This window comes from Chelonoidis abingdonii, chromosome 24, assembly GCF_003597395.2.
Source record: "Chelonoidis abingdonii isolate Lonesome George chromosome 24, CheloAbing_2.0, whole genome shotgun sequence".
Taxonomy (NCBI): Eukaryota; Metazoa; Chordata; order Testudines; family Testudinidae; genus Chelonoidis; species Chelonoidis abingdonii.
In genome coordinates this window covers 7462809-7479856 of record NC_133792.1, presented here as the reverse complement: position 1 = coordinate 7479856, position 17048 = coordinate 7462809, and the positions used below count along the sequence as shown (strand labels likewise).

Here is a 17048-nt window from a genome sequence, read left to right as displayed (position 1 = left end):
TCCCCATTTACAATTGCATGTTGAGATCTGTCAGTTAGCCAGCATTTTAATATGTGCCATGTTAATTTCATAACTTTCTAGTTTTTAATCAAAATGTCGTGTGATACCAAGTCAAAGTCTAATATATTAGATCAACATTATTACCTTTATCAACCAAACTTGTGATCTCATCAACAAAAAGTATCCAGTGAGTTTGACAGAATCTATTTTCCATAAAGCCATCTTGATTGGTATTACTGTACAGTACTCCTTTCATTCTTGATTAATCAAGTCCCATAACAAACTTTTCATTATTTAGCACAGGCTCGACGTCAGACTAACAGAACAGTAATTACCCGCATTATCTCATTTACCCTTTTTAAATATTGGCACCATATTAGCTTAGTTCCAGGCTTCTGGAACTTCTCTGGTGTTCCAATACTTATTGGAAATCAACATGAATGGTCTGGTGAGCTCGTCAGTGAGCTCTTCTAAAATTCTTGGATGCAAGTTATCCAGACCTGCTTATTTAAAAGCATCTGACTTTAGTAGCTGCTGTTTTACATTCTTCTGAGATACCAGTGGAATGGAAAGCATGTTATCGTATATGACATGACATCCTTTGCTTTTTTTCCTTAAATACAGAACAGAAATGTTTCTTGAACACTTCTGCCTTTTCTGCATATTCATTGCTGATAATTCTAATGGACCAATACTGTCGTCAGGATTCTTTTTGTCCCTAATATACTTAAACTCCTTCTTGTTGTCCTTAACTCTGCTGGCCGAGCTGCCCAGACTCTCCCCGCCCCCGTGCCTGTGCCCCAGTTCTTCATCGGGAGGTGGCAATGGGAGTCCCTACTGTCAGTCACCCAACTCCCACATGCCCAGAAGCTGACAGCCTGAGCTGTGAGCCCAGCAGGGAGCCTACCAGCAGTGAAACTGACATTTTTGTCAGGTTCACGGCTGCTATTATTCCACATTTGGTCTTCGGCTCTGTCTGTCAGCCCCAGAGCCAGGGGGCTCCAGCTGTGAGCCCTTCGCAGCTGTCAGCACCCTACACTCTGGCTCTCAGTGCTCCACAATGCCCCTCTTCAGTCAGTGCAAGTGCTTCTGGTGAGGACACGCACTACCAGCAGAAAGAGGGTCATGTGGACACCAACAGCCAATTTAATTACTGCTGTGGCTATAGGTCGACCTAACTTAAATTGACCTAATTTTGTAGTGTAGGCAAGCCCTAAGTTACCATTAATTTTTCATTTGGTGATCAGTTCCTCTTTATTTGTGAAGACAAGGCCTAATATAGAATTCCTTCCATGTTGGATGCAACACTCTGAGTTACTGGTTTCAGAGTAGCAGCCGTGTTACTCTGTATCCACAAAAAGAACAGGAGTACTTGTGGCACATCAGAGACTAACAAATTTATTTGAGCATATGCTTTCATGGGGTACAGCCCACTTCATGGGATGCATAGACTGGAACATACAGCAAGAAGATATTTATACATACAGAGAACATGAAAAGGTGGAAGTAGCCATACCAACTGTAAGAGGCCAATCAGATTCCAAAACAGACTCCAGAGAGAGATGAAACTTGAATACGCAAATTAGATACAATTAACTTAGGTTTGAACAGAGACTGGGAATGGTTGGGCCATTACACTAAATGACTCTATTTCCCCATGTTAAGTTCTCCTCACACCTTCTATGGGTCATCTTGATTACCACTTCAAACGTTTTTTTTCCTCCTGCTGCTGATAGCTCATCTCAATTGATTGGCCTCTTACAGTTGGTATGGCTACTTCCACCTTTTCATGTTCTCTGTATGTATAAATATCTTCTTGCTGTATGTTCCAGTCTGTGCATCCCATAAAGTGGGCTGTAGCCCATGAAAGCTTATGCTCAAATAAATTTGTTAAGTCTCTAAGATGCCACAAGTCCTCCTGTTCTTTTTTCACTCCGAGTTAGTTACCTATGTAGCACATTCTGCCCCAGAGAGTAGCAACTGTCAGCTGACCAGATTCTTCCACTAGGGCAGCAATAGCTCCTTTGCATCCCTAGGGGACAGACACCTGCATTTATGGAACCATCACAGCTTAGGGACAGACCACAGCAAACCTCCCCACCACACCAGGCCCCCATTGTCTTGACATTCTTCAGCTAATTGACTCGGTAGAGATGACATTCTGTTACCAGCCTCCCTTTTAATGCCATGAAATGTGTAACACTGCTGCCTAGATTAATGATCCCGGCCTGTGTTACGAGCTCAGATAACAACCCTATTGCAATGGGGAAACATGCCTTCCATTCAATAGCTCGTGGATTTTCTTTTCCCCCCTCTTCTGCAGGCAGCCCACTGCAGGGTCTGTGGGCGAAGGAGGAGGAAGCTCTCCAGTAATGTCACAGCAATAATCATGGGGGATTGTGTTTCTTTTTTGCTAACAGAAAAAGCTGCAGAGAAGTCGTTAACAGGCACAAAACATGGAAATCGGCAGGAAATGGAAATCTGAAAAATGCTGCTGTCATGTTTCCTCACTCTCTTTGGAGAAAAGTCATTTGTCACAGACCTCCTCCATCTTGCCGTTGTTGCACAAGGCCCATTATTTATCTATTCACAGCCCAGGTAGTCAGCTCCTCTAGTATTTGCTGCCAATAAAACAAAACAAAAGCACCTTAAATTCATTAGCTAATTCCCTTCAGAGACCTTCACATGAAACTCGCACCTTGCTGCAATAGGGGGAAGGAGGAGGAGCGGGCAGAAACTCCAGGCTTGGAAGGTCTGACAAAAGGCAGGCTTAAAAACTTCTTGTGTCATGACATGGATGAGTTCAAACAAAAGCACCCGCATGGCACCCCACTGACTTCAATGGAGCTGCACAGTTTAGACTGCAGGACTGATGCCTAGGATGTCTCAGGTCAGGCATGTTCTGTGTTCCCCCAAGAAGCTCTTTGGAGTTCACTCTTCCTTTCCCTTCTCAAGGCAGACAGATCCCAACTGGTGTAAATTGGTGTCACACCACTGAAGTCAATGGAGCTATTCTATGGCTCTGTCTACACCTGGAGCTGGGGAGGGCGTGGATCCCAGCTTGTGTAGACACGCTAGTGCTGGCTCTTGTTGAGTTTGTGCGCTAAAAATAGCAGCGTAGCCACAACAGCGCGGGCAACCGCAGCATAGGCTAAGTATGTGCCCATGGGCCTGGGTGGATGTGACTGTGGGGACTAGGCCGTGCTGCTGCTCACCACTGCCCGTGCTACTGTGACCACACCACTATTGTGAGTGTTCACCCCCAATGAGAATGTATCTCAATGAACTGGGAATCACAGCACCAGCTCCACATGTAGATGTAGCCTACGTGCACCCAGCACAGCGGGGCCATGACCTGGTTGGCTCGTAGGCATTACCATAATATAAATGTTAAACCCTACACCGGTTTGCACCGGCAGAGGTCCTGGCCTGGCCCACAAGATGGGGCATCAGGTCAGGAGACTAAAGGAAACTTGGTCACTCAGCACAGATTCTCTCTGTGGCTTTATTCCTGAGCCTCACTGTGCATAGGGTTCAGGAAAGGCTCACCTTGACTCACAATGCAGCCTTATGGTACAACCCACCTCTCCGGCTGCCTTCTCGAGTCCCTAACAAAATCCCAGACTCCACACACTAACATCTGTGCACAGCAGGGGACAGGAAAGCTAGAGAGACATCAGTATGATTTGTATTATGGTAGTGCCAAGAGATGCCAGCAGAGAGCTGGGCACTGGCTGCTCCTAGGAACTTCCAATCAAAATACACAAGACAGAGAAAGGGTGGGAGGGGAAATCAAAGCACAGAGATGTGATGTAATTGGCCCAGCTGGGATCGGAACACAGGTGGCCTGACTCCTAGTCTAATGCCCTCTCACTGAACCACACCGCCTCTCAAGTCTTCTTGGATTCACATTAATAAACTTGGAAGGGGCTCAGACACCATGGTGATGGACACAACCCAAGCCCCTTAGAGCTAGTGTGACCAGATAGCAAGTGTAAAAAATCGGGACGGGGTGGGGGGTAATAAGTGCCTATATAAGAAAAAGCCCCCAAAATCGGGACATATGGTCACCCTACTTAGAGCTAGCTCCTGAAGGTGGAGTTCTGCCTCCACAGAACAGGGCCGGCTCCAGGCCCCAGCGCGCCAAGCACGTGCTTGGGGCGGCATACTACGGGGGGCGCTCTGTCGGTTGCCAGGAGGGCGGCAGGCGGCTCCGGTGGACCTCCCGCAGGATCGCTGCAGAGGGTCCACTGGTCCCGCGGCTCCGGGCGGAGCATCTGCAGGGACGCCTGCGGGAGGTCCATTGGAGCCGTGGGACCGGCGAGCGGCAGAGCGCCCCCCGTGGCGTGCCGCCATGCTTGGGACGGCGAAAAGGCTAGAGCCGGCCCTGCCACAGAGGCTCTTCTCGCCAATTACCAAGCAGCTGGTTCTTGGTGGGTTCTCTGATTGATTTATTTATTACTGGGGCCTTTGATCTCTCACCCTGCTTCATTATTCCTTCCAGACACCAGTGAGAGATCTCAGCAGGGAGTTAACATCGCATTCGCTGGAAATCACATAGACCCTCTTCACCCTGTCACATTTCTTATTTGATTTCATTTCGCAAGGTACCACTAGCTCTTCTGCACCAGCAAGTCACCATCCATCATGAAAGCACAAAAGAAATTGAAAAGAGGGATCAAATTGACTAATTCTATATAGGCTTTGCTCTTAGTGTGACTCATGCACAACATTAATAGCCATCAGCCATAGCCCATCACCACCTGTACAATGCAGTGATACAAAGAGGCTTTCTTCTTTCCTTCAACAAATTACCAAGATTAAAGCCTGCTCCTGTGAAAGTTTCCATTTCCACTGATGCTTGTGCTCAGCTTTGTCTTCTGCTGAAGATATGGAAAGGGTTAAGTACATACAAAGCACAGACAAACCTACATTTCCCCTCTTCTGATCCCTTTGCCCCTAAAGCACTTCCAGTATGAGGTTCATTAGACAAATCCAGGGAGCATATTTTCAAAAGCAGCCTCTGACGTTGCACCAATAGTTTCTTTCAATTTACTTTTGTGCACATACAAACGCTGATTGCCTGCGCAACTGCATTCAGACACGCAAGTCCTAGGTTTTCACATGCATAAAGACATAGGCATGAAAACTGTAGCTACAATTATAAGAGCCAGGCTGATGTCCCATTAAAGGCGTGACACCATGAGCTATGGGAATAATCCACAAAAATACACCCTAAATTATAGTAGGATTCTAGGAAAAAGTGAGTAAAAGATATTAAAGGTGTAAAAGTCTCCTATGTGAATGATCTTTTTCATACCTATCTCCATTGCTATATATATTACATACCAAAACTAGATGAATAAAAATATTATGGTTGAAAAGTCAAGTACTCATAATTTAGAAAGCATCAGACTTAACATTGCCTGTGCTACTTTAATTTGCCCCATCCTGTATGTATGCATTCGGATCGTCTTTAGTTTCATGACCACATCCTATTCTTTCCACAGGACAGACCCTGCTCTGGGATTCAATCAAGGTTCTGTAGTGAAAAAGGCTGTTGTCTGTAGGACCCTGGCCTCATCTGCTGCAGAAGTTGGAAGGTATGTCATGAAAGAGGCAGAGAACTGCAGGAAGAGAAAAGATGATTTAATGCCTAAGGCGAGTGAATGCTACCTTGGAGAACTGAATTCTATCCCTGCTTCTGCCGCAGAATTCCAATATGATGCTAGGCAAATTATTTAAACCAAACTTTTCGCAAGTGGTCACTAATAGCCTGCTCCTCATTTTCTAGGTGCTTAACTGATTAATAGGAATTGAGCATCTAAAATCCAGCAGGCAGTTTTGAAAATCCCAACCTACACATCTGCCTCAAGAAATTCACTTTTCATTCTTTTACCAGCCACCTTGCAAGTACTCTTCACCCCCATGTCAAACAAACATTTGCGAAACCAAGGCAAAGTATTTCCCTCTCTGGCTGCATGATCAGAGCTCCACCGGACACTGCTGTGCATTTCCCTTTTGATAATTCGTGTACCTTCCTCCTAATAACTGTCAGACTTGGTAACTCTTAAGAGAATTGGGTTTTGGACCCTAAATCAAAACTAGGAAGCTATGTATTTAGCCTCCTCGTGCTTTCTGCTGCTTATTTGATACTTGCTGCTTGCCCTGCACTTAGACAAAGAAAGTACAGTGTTCTGGGACTTGATATCACTGAGGTACAGAAGCTGCTGCTTTTCACGCCCTGCTACAAAAGTAGTATATCAAATTGGTGACATAATTAAGACAATCCTGGTAACTAGCCAGGTCCACATCGAGGGCAATCAGGCTGTTACTATGTGCAGAAAGAATTACCTTCCCAACTACTGTTGTGTTTACTAGTTCCACTAGAGCGATGCTTCCTTGGAAGCAGAGACTGAAACAGCTCCGCTAGAACATACCACCCGACATTTTTCAGTCTGTCTTCCCACCCGGTGTGAGAGTACCGCTCCTGCTGCATGGAATTCTCAAGCAGATACAATCCAGTTTCCCTCCATTGGCTATAGACTCTTATGCAAAATTGCTCTGTTGACATTTTATAGTGAATGCAACAATGTTTCCCGTTAATACTTGCCGCTTAAAGTGGGAGAAAGCTCTGATGCTAGCAGGGGTTTCCCCAGGAATTGAAATTAGGGGGGGTGTTTGAATTTACAGGGGGGGTGTCAGGTCCAATAAGATATATAAAAGAGATATGAATAAAGTAAATGTTTTGTTAGGATTATGCAAATTTAACATAAGGAAAATGCAAGTTACACCAAAACACATAACAGATCTAGATTTCTTAAAAAAAAAAAAAAAAAAAAATTAAAAAAATGTATTTAATTTAAATTAACTTTTGAAAAGTAAGCCATCATGGGATGAGAGAGCAGTCCTCTCATGGATCAGTAACTGGTTAAAAGATGGGAAACAAAGGGTAGGAATAAATGATCAGTTTTCAGAATGGAGAGAGATAAATAGTGGTATCCTTGAGGGGTCAATACTGGGACTAGTACTGTTCAACATATTCATCTGGAAAAATGGTTAAATAGTGAGGTGGCAAAATTTGCAGATGATACAAAACTATTCAAGATAGTTAAGTCCCAGGCAGACTGCGAAGAGCTACAAAGGGATCTCACAAAACTGGGTGACTGGGCAACAAAATGGCAAATTAAATTCAGTGTTGATAAATGCAAAGTAATGCACATGGGAAAGCAATCTCAACTATACATACAAAATGATGGCATCTGAATTAGCTGTTAACACTCATGAAAGAGATCTTGGAGTCATTGTGGATAGTTCTCTGAAAACATCCACTCAATGTGCAGCAGCAGTCACAAAAGCAAACAATGTTGGGAATCATTAAGAAAGGGATAGATAATAAGACAGAAAATATCACATTGCCTCTATATAAATCCATGGTACGTGCACACCTTGAATAGTGTGTGCAGATCTGGTCACCCATCCTAAAAATATATATATTGGAATTGGAAAAGGTACAGAGATGGGCAACTAAAATGATCAGGCGTATGAAACAGGAGGAGAGATTAAAGTGACTGGGAATTTTCAGCTTAGAAAAGAGATGACTAATGGGGATATGATAGAGGTCTACAAAATCTTGACTGGTGCGAAGAAAGTGAATAAGGAAATTTTATTTAATCCTTCACATAACAGAAGAACTAGCAGTCACCCAATGAAATTAATAGGCAGCAGGTTTTAAAAAAACAAAAGGAAGTACTTCTTCACACAATATAAAGTCAACCCAGGGAACTCTTTGCCAGGGGATGCTGTGAAGACCGAAACTATAACAGGATTATCAAAAGAACTAGATAAATTCCTGGAGAACAGGTCCATCTGTGGCTATTAGCCAGGATGGGGAGGGATGTAACACCATGCTCTGAGTGTCCCTAGCCTGTTTGCCAGAAGCTGGGAGTGGGCAACAGGAGATGATCACTTGATGATTACCTGTTCTTTTCATTGCCTCTGAAGCACCTGGCCTTGACCGCTGTTGTAAGACAGGGTACTGGGCTATATGGACCATTGGTCTGACCCAGTATGACCATTCTTATGTAAAAATTAATTATAATAATAAAAATGTTTAGTACAGAAACTCCCCAACATAATGACCTCCCAAGATAGAAACAATGTGAGATAACAACCTTGGCAAATAATGCATTTTAAAAATCTTGGCTTACTAGGAAACGTATTTATATAAGTTTCCATTCCCAGTCACAAATCTAGGATTCTGGAGCAAAGTACTAAAATATAGTCCAACAAACAAATGTTTATTTAACATGCCCCTCACTTTTCCCTCCACCGCACTCCACTCACCGGTGTTGTCCTTGGTCAGTGGAGACTCAGAGTTCCTAGGTGCTTTCACATGAGTACACCTTCCCGTTGGGGGAAAAGAAGGCACCCTGTTTGTTCCTCCAGCTGCTCACTGTTCGCTCTGGCCACATCTGTTCGTTGTGCCACCGTTCACTCCACTGCTCTGTTGCCAATGGCCCCGGCCAGTCACCTGCTGCCACCTGCCACTGTGACCTCTGCGAGTTGGTCTCTTGAGGTTCCACCAGCTCTCAGTGATTTCAGCTGAGCTCTCAGTGCGGGACCTTGCTCACTGCTGTGCAGTCTGGACTGTCTCTTACACAAAAACGCTGTCCCCACAACAGGACTAAGCACTTAGACCAGATTGTTAGTGATTTCAGCTGCAGTGGTCACTTAAGAGAACAAAAGACTCTCTATGGAGCCTAATCAGCTCTAACTTTAAACAGTGGAGAGGGACGGGTCCCTACCCTCTCTCTTGATGCCTTCAAATCATCACAGGCTAAGTACAGTTCTACTGTCCTTTACTCATACAATAAGAACAACATTTCGTCCCCTGTTTCCCCCACGTTCAAGTGGTTTGTAACCCAACCCCAGCCAAAATCTGTCACTTGGACAACACAGATCTGTTTGCTGGATACCTAGGTAGATTAGGTGTAACTGTCAATATAATCTGGCCTTGAAGCCTTTCCCCACAGCCCCAGCTCATCACTAGCTGTCAGGGAGAGCTCATTTAGACTTTGCTTACAAATCATCATTTGAAATTATTAGGTTGGCCAACATCACCGAAATGAATGCACTGACATCATAAAAAACAACAGCTGTATAAGGAAGCAAGGAAGCTAGTCTATGTTCATACTTTTCAAATCTATTATACTTTTTCAGGTACACATATTTTATCATACACTGTATAAACTTTTAAAGTGTGTATTAATGTTTCAGTTTGGAAATCTGAATTTAAACAGTCACTGAATTGGTATGTAACTAGCTCACAAAACTAGGGGGAGTGTTGGGAAAATTCAGGGAGGGGTGTAGGGAAATCACTGGATGCTAGTGCACAAGTGTGACTGTATGGCAGGCTACAGCTGGTTCTTAACTGCAAGGAACAGCAACAGGTTGACACGGCACGTTCCTTCTATAGAGTAGAGGGAGTTTATCATGTCTACCTCATTAAGGACCTGTTTCAGAGCCTACTTATGTCAACTGGAATCTTTCCACTGACTTCAGTTGTCTCTGGATCCAGCCCTAATCCAAAGGAACATTACACCAAGCCTCTGGGAATTACACTGATGCACCACACAAGTCCCCAAAATATTGGGAATTGCCATTACAGGACACATTGAAGGTGCACAGGTGGATCTAAGGGTGTGCAGGGCCTATTCTCTGGTGCTAATAGTTAACAAGCTCCTATGGTTCTGGTCCACTTATTCAGATGCGTTTTGTTTTGGGTGTTTTGTTAACAGTTACTACATGAAAGAAATGTCACTGGAATTAAAACACACCAATAAAAATATGCAAGTCAAACAGCAGCAGCTATTAAATACTTGTGGCTCCTTCTAATATAGCAACAGACATCACAACAATGCAACTTTCCTTGGTACTTGTCTGAAACCCAAGAGTTTAAAACAAACAAACAAAAAATCCAGGGGAAAGAAAATCTTCTAAAGAGCAGAAATCTATTTGTTTCCCTTGCCTTTATTAACCACAAATCGGCAGGCTTTCCTGAAAGTAAATGAGAAAGAGACACTACAGCACTTTTGTGGTAAGACATTGACGGAGTGCTTTCTGGAATGATAAAACAAGTCATTGTAGGCCACAATCTATTAGCCTCCAGTTTAGTTCAATAGGATATTGATCCTGGCTGCAGATACCAGAAATGGGATTTATTTTCTAATTAACAAGTTCTAATGTCTAATTTTGACAGACAAAACATCTATCATTGCCGGCAGCCACAACATCATCATCAAAAATGTTCCAGGATTTGGGCTTTGGCGTGGGGGAAAAGAGGCCGAGAAAGGGATATGGCAGTTTCCAGACTATCAGTTGAGACAGGTGATCGACTCATGTTCAAATTCACACAAAGGGTGGGTTTGATAAAAGCACAGCACAAACTAGCCTTCTCCCTATGGAAACAGCTAATGAGAGCAAATCTGCTTTTTGCTTTTCTGGGTTTAAGCTGAAAGCTGAAAATGAGATCAGGTTTTCCAGTGTTCATCATTTATCTTTACAAAGAATACAGGATTAACAGAGGTGCTCTGTGTGTGTGTAATTTTCTGTATCACATCATATGTTTTCACAATCTGACAAACCTGAGAAATCAAAATCCATATCTATTTAAAATGAATTTGAAGGTGAGCTTTGTTCTGTGCTTGCACTCTGAACAGAGTCTACCTTTTTATCTTCGCAATGAGAGGGGTTTGGAATGACCAAGTGGTTGTCTGGTTTGACAGTTGTGCACTTTCCATATAAGAGGAATTAATCCATCTCAAAGTATCAGTACATATGGCAAGAAGAAAATAAGGTGGCAACGACAGAGTTTGCCATATTAGTGTAGCAAGAGTAATATACTGTAGCACACATTCTATAAATATGTGAAATGCTGCATCAGCTGCAGATTTACTACTGTAGGTTATTTTTATCATTTTCTGAAATACACACACACACACACACACCAGCACAAGCATTTTTAAATAAACTGATCTATCACCTTTCATAGAAAAGAAAAATTCAAGTTGAATTCATGTCATCAACGAGCCAAATCTTCCCTGAAGAAATAATTAGGTTTGTTATTGGTAAACATTCTTCCTCAGTGACCTTTCTTTAAAGTCCTCTTGCGGGGATGCCATAATGATCTCTCTCTCTAACAAAATGGCTTTAAGCAAAGCTTCTTATGTATATGGGTTATTGGAGAAAAAATGAGTAGGTAAATAAAGATATCTGAGCTAGCCAGTGATCCCCAAACAACCATAAATTCTTGCCTTTTAGTCTAGAAAATGTGGAGCAAGAACAGTAAGCTAAGAAGAACCTGTTAATCTAGGAAACTGACCAGAGTACAAGAGTCTTCATAGAAAAATTAATTTAATATCCTGTGTGATGTTGCAGATCTTTCAACACCACTTCTGTCCCATAAGTTCCTTCTTTTCATTACAGGTCTTTCAAACTCAGGCCCCAATTTAGGAAGGTACGGACACTACATACCTAACTTTAAACACATGGGCAATCCCATTGATTTCAATGCTTGAAGTTAAGCATGCATGTAAGTACCGTGCCAAAGAATCAGGGCCATAAGTTGTAATATTTACAGGTGATATGAATTTCTTCAGTGGAGATGGCTGCTATACTTGATGTCACTTAGTTTACATTAAGTCTTCCCTGCACTGCTTGCCTGTTGGGAAGTCCATGTACAAGACAACTTCAATACAACCCAGAAGCCTTGACATTAACAGGATTGTACTTCAAAGGATTATACATGTTTGAAGATGACAACAGGATTCCTTATTACAGCTGTCTAATCAAACAGCTCTGCAAGTACTTGCCATAGAAATTATAGCAATAAAATGCCCATGTCGAGCCTACAGCATTACACATTCATTTATGATTCCACAGGCACAGCACGCGCCAGGAGTATTCCACACCCTGGAGCTAAATCCTGAGCAACTCAGTCACAATCAGGAAGCATTTAAGACGGTGTGTTCTGATTGTGTGTTCAGGGCTTTAAAAAAAAGTAAATCAAAAAACCTGCCCGTATAAACCGAAACATGGCCCCTATTCAGAGAAGCATCTGGATTCAAGAAAGTCCTTGTACACTTAACTTTAAGCACATGCATAAGTACTTTTAGAGCCAGACTTAAGCATATGCTTAAATGCTTTGTGGAATAAGGGTGAATTTAAACATGTGCTTAAAGGCTTTCCAGAACTGAGGTCTGTTTCTCCTTTCTTTACAAGGGTACAATGAGAAATAGGATGTGGAACATCCTATAATCATCAATGCCTGTAGCAACTGCACTAATTCAGGTTTCATCCTGGTCCCCTCTAACAAATTCCTAGAATATGAGCCTGATTCTCCTTTGGAGCTCCAGTGAAGATGCTCTTGATTTACACCAGCGTCAGGAGAATCAAAGCATACACATTTCTTTTCTTCCTAATGCATAAACAATTCCCTTCAGCATCTGGACAGTCACATCATATGGTGCATTGAACAACAGAATTACAGTCAGAATGCATCTACTGATTTTTTTTATATATATAAATAAATATATATATAATGGAGTGCTGTTAGGAAAGTGTGTATATATACATATATACACACACACACATATATACACACACACACTTTCCTAACAGCACTCCATTCCATATCACATGCCAGGATCTGGACATCAGAGAATGTATATTCCCCATGAGAATATACTCCCGGTGCCAGAGAGAGGTATGTAAAACAAGTAGATATTAACACTTAATGGGCTGATTCTGCAGTCTTCTACAGGCAAAACTCCCACTGAAATCAATCAGGTGTTTGCCTGTATAAAGACTGTATGATCAGGTCCTCAACTAGGTCTTCAAAACCTTAACATCTATTTTGGACTTTAAGGGTACAGTTCATAAATCACTATGGATTCACAAGAACTCTTTAAACAAAGTTACTTTTCTAATCTCTCGCTGGCTAAACACACTGTGGCAAAGTACATAATTGTAAACTTATAACCTACAGCATAGGAACAACGTGTGTTCAGCATAAGTGCAACATACCAAGCCCAACAGATGTTTTCCAGCTAGATATGTGCATTACACATTTCAGGAAGCGCAAACAGAATTTTTAATTGTACAGCTTTTGAGAATGCTCAGCTTCTTTCTATTATTCCTTTAAAGGCCACTATTTTGTAATGGGTCAGCTTCATCTGTAGTGAAACTCCATGAAGTCTGAGGAAGTTGCAGCTGTTTCAAAGACAAACTTTCACCCATCATCTTTGTCAGTGTTTCCTTTTGAAATCACTCCACCATTTCAGAGGAGGGTTTATTGTAACTAGAGTTTCAGTGCCTATTGCTAATTAGAACCTGGAAAAATAGGTCTCTCAGAGCATCTGGGCAAGAACGGATTCGAACAAGTCCTCAAAACTTCTTTTTAGTTCAGTTCAAACAATACTTCAAAACTAGCTCATTCAGCACAATAGCTATTTTAAAGACAGTAAGTTCTGCAAAGCACAACTTTACTACAGTGCATATTTCAAATTCTTCACGGATCCAAAGTTAAAAAACAATATGAAACAAAGCAGCCTTAATCCCTTAGCAAACTTGAAGCAATGGTAACAGTCACCTACCCTGTGAGGACAACGACAAAATCCATCACGTTCCAGCCGTTTCGGAGATAAGAGCCTTTGTGAAAAACAAACCCCAGAGCGATGATTTTTATACCAGCTTCAAAACAAAATATTCCAATAAAGTACGGCTCAGTATCATCCTGAAAGGAAGGGAAAAAAATTAGAGATGTCAGAGAGAGAGACATTTCTGTGTTTGCCTCAACTTCTGCGCAACTAAAAATAACATATTCAGTGTTCAAGTTTCTTGCTTAAGTGGAAACCCATATATATTTATGTTACCAGACCTAAGGACATAGTAGTAAACAACAAAACCAAAGCTATTCTATGAATATTTTTTTACATTCAAAAATAAATTGTGATTCATCATGTTTGCAAATCTCATTTTCTTTTGCCATGAATATCTGAGCATTCAAACTTCAGTTGCCCAAGCAGCCATGAAAAGGGAATTTTAAGATCAAATATTCACCAAGCACAATATTTCAAATTTGAGGTTTAATTGTACACTGCAAAGTTCTTCCCATGTTGGTGACTTACAAACACCATGCAGCCGGGGACCAGAAACAAAAGCATCTGACACACAGGCAATCAGAGCAGCATGGACTGCAAATATTGGGAACATATTATTTGCAAATGATCTGCAAACTGAAAATTAGTTGATGGGGAAATAAGTTGAATCATGGAATAATTTGAGAATGTTGTGACCTGATCGTGGACAATTCATTTTAATAAATGTAAGGCAAAATTCAACCAAGATTACTCTTTGTGAATGAATTGTTTAGCTTCATTCAATTTCTAAATGCCTCCCCACTTCTTGTACGATGATCCACCCCTCCCTCATCCTCCTCCAAAATCCTTTCTTCCGTCAATTCTTCTTTCAGTAACTTTCTCTTCTGTGGTGTCTCCACAGCTTCCCTTATCTGAATTGTTGCCCCACATGTATTTTTGTTTAACTTTGTGAAACAAACTTAACTTTGTGATTAACTTTATCACAATTCAGGCAGAATTCCCATTCACTTTCCTTGGAGTTTTGCCTACTGAAGGACAATGGGACTGGGTTCTTAGGTCCCCCACCCCTGCAATGCGCTTTCCTGGACTCACGTGGAGATCACTGAATGATCAGAACTTTACACTGTCAGCTCATTGGGAGAAGGGGCCATGTTTTGTTCAGCACCATAGACATTTGTGGCACTACAATATTAGATCAATTATTTAAAGTAAAACTTAAGTATCATAAAATTATCTTCGGTGCCAAAGAGGAATAAGCTGGAGATAACAAAGGCAAAGACATTAGGTAGAATTTTCAAAAGCACCTAATGACACGTCTATACTGCAAACAAAATCCCCCACAGAAGCTAGTCTCAGAGCCTGAGTTTACAGACTCGGAAGCCTAGTACAGCACTAAGAAGCCTGGCAAGGAGGTTGGTCTCAGAGAAAAGCTCCAGCACCAGTGGGAACATCTACATTGCTCTTTTTAGCCCTGTAGCATGAACCCCTGAACTCCCATCTGTAGACCTGGGCTCTGAAACTTGCTGCTGTAAGGTTGTTGTTTTTTCCAATGTACACACCTTCAGTGATTTAGCAGCCTATGCCCGGTTTTCAAAAAGGACAGATATTTGGGAGCCTAAGACCCATTGACTCTGAGTGGACTGTAGGCTCATTTCATCCCTGGTGTATTGCCATTTAAATCAATACAATTCCAGTGGGGATGAAATTTGGCCCTGTATTTTTGGGCAGGAACAACAGCAGTTTTGACTCACCCAAGTTAAGAGATAAGGAAGTGATTTTGATACAAGAATTTATTTTGCAAGCATCAAAACTCTTGCTCAGCTCTCAAACCCAGCACACGTGCACATGCTCAGACTTTCAGAACAGGGTATGCAATAAACAGGCAAAGTCTCACCAGTGCAGGAATTCAGGAGCCACTCCCCTCCCAAACAGGTATATACACATCCTGCAAAAGCAGCATGAACATACATCCACATTCACACCAAGGTTTAAGTGGGGAAATGGGATACCGGGAGGAAGCACGAGCAGGAGAGTGCAAGAGGGGAGGACTCCTGTCTCATAGTGAGATTGAAGAGTTATCTTAAGTGCCTATACACAACTGCAAGAAGCCTGGGAAACAAGCAGGGAGAAGTGGAAGTCCTGGCACAGTCAAGGAACTATGATGTGATTGGAAGAACAGAGACTTGGTGGGATAACTCACACGACTGGAGCACTGTTATGGATGGATATAAACTGTTCAGGAAGGACAAGTGAGGCAGGAAAAGTGGGAAAGTTGCACTGTATGTAAGAGAGGAGTATGACCACTCAGAGCTCCGGTATGAAACTGCAGAGAAACCTAAGAGTCTCTGGATTAAGTTTAGAAGTGTGAGCAACAAGAGTGATGTCATGGTGGGAGTCTGCTATAGACCACCAGACCAGGGAGATGAGGTGGACGAGGCTTTCTTCTGGCAACTAGCAGAAGTTACTAGATCACAGGCCCTGGTTCTCATGGGTGACTTCAATCACCCTGCTCTCCCAGCAGATATCAATACAGCAGTGCACAGACAATTCAGGAAGTTTTTGGAAAGTGTAGGGGACAATTTCCTGGTGCAAGTGCTGGAGGAACCAACTAGGGGCAGAGCTCTTCTTGACCTGCTGTTCATAAACCAGGAAGAATCAGTAGGGGAAGCAAAAGTGGATGGGAAGCTGAGAGGCAGTGACCATGAGATGGTCCAGTTCAGGATCCTGACACAAGGAAGAAAGGAGAACAGCAGAACACAGACCCTGGACTTCAGAAAAGTGGACTGACTCCCTCAGGGAACTGATGGGCAAGATCCCCTGGGACAATAACATGAGGGAGAAAGGAGTCCAGGAGAGCTGGCTGTATTTTAAAGAATCTTTATTGAGGTTGCAGGAACAAACCATCCCAATGTGTAGAAAGAATAGTAAATATGGTAGGCGATCAGCTTGGCTTAACAGCGAAATTCTTGCTGATCTTAAACACAAAAAAGAAGCTTACAAGAAGTGGAAGATTGGACAAATGACCAGGGAGGAGTATAAAAATATTGCTCAGGTATGCAAGAGTGAAATCAGGAAGGCCAAATCACAAATGGAGTTGCAGCTAGCAAGAGATATTCAGAGTAATGAGAAGGGTTTCTTCACGTATGTTAGCAACAAGAAAAAAAGTTAAGGAAAGTGTGGGCCCCTTACTGAATGGGGGAGGCAACCTAGTGACAGAGGATGTGGAAAAAGTGAATGTACTCAATGCTCTTTTTTGCCTCTGTCTTCACGAATAAGGTCAGCTCCCAGACTGCTGCACTGGGCAGCACAGCATGGGGAGGAAGTGACCAGCCCTCTGTGGAGAAAGAAGTGGTTCGGGACTATTTAGAAAAGTGGACGAGCACAAAT

The 17048-nt window shown here is 42.4% G+C and overlaps 1 protein-coding gene across 9 annotated transcripts in view; it reads right to left on the bottom strand.

The window, feature by feature from the left end:
* CACNA1B (calcium voltage-gated channel subunit alpha1 B) overlaps positions 1 to 17048 on the bottom strand; it is a 521426-nt gene that overhangs the window by 492098 nt on the left and 12280 nt on the right. For all 9 annotated transcript variants that reach the window (XM_075060705.1, XM_032765199.2, XM_075060699.1 and 6 more), the window contains one exon: positions 13656 to 13795. In XM_075060705.1, the coding sequence (XP_074916806.1) occupies positions 13656 to 13795 (140 nt within the window). The remainder of the gene's footprint in view (positions 1 to 13655; positions 13796 to 17048) is intronic.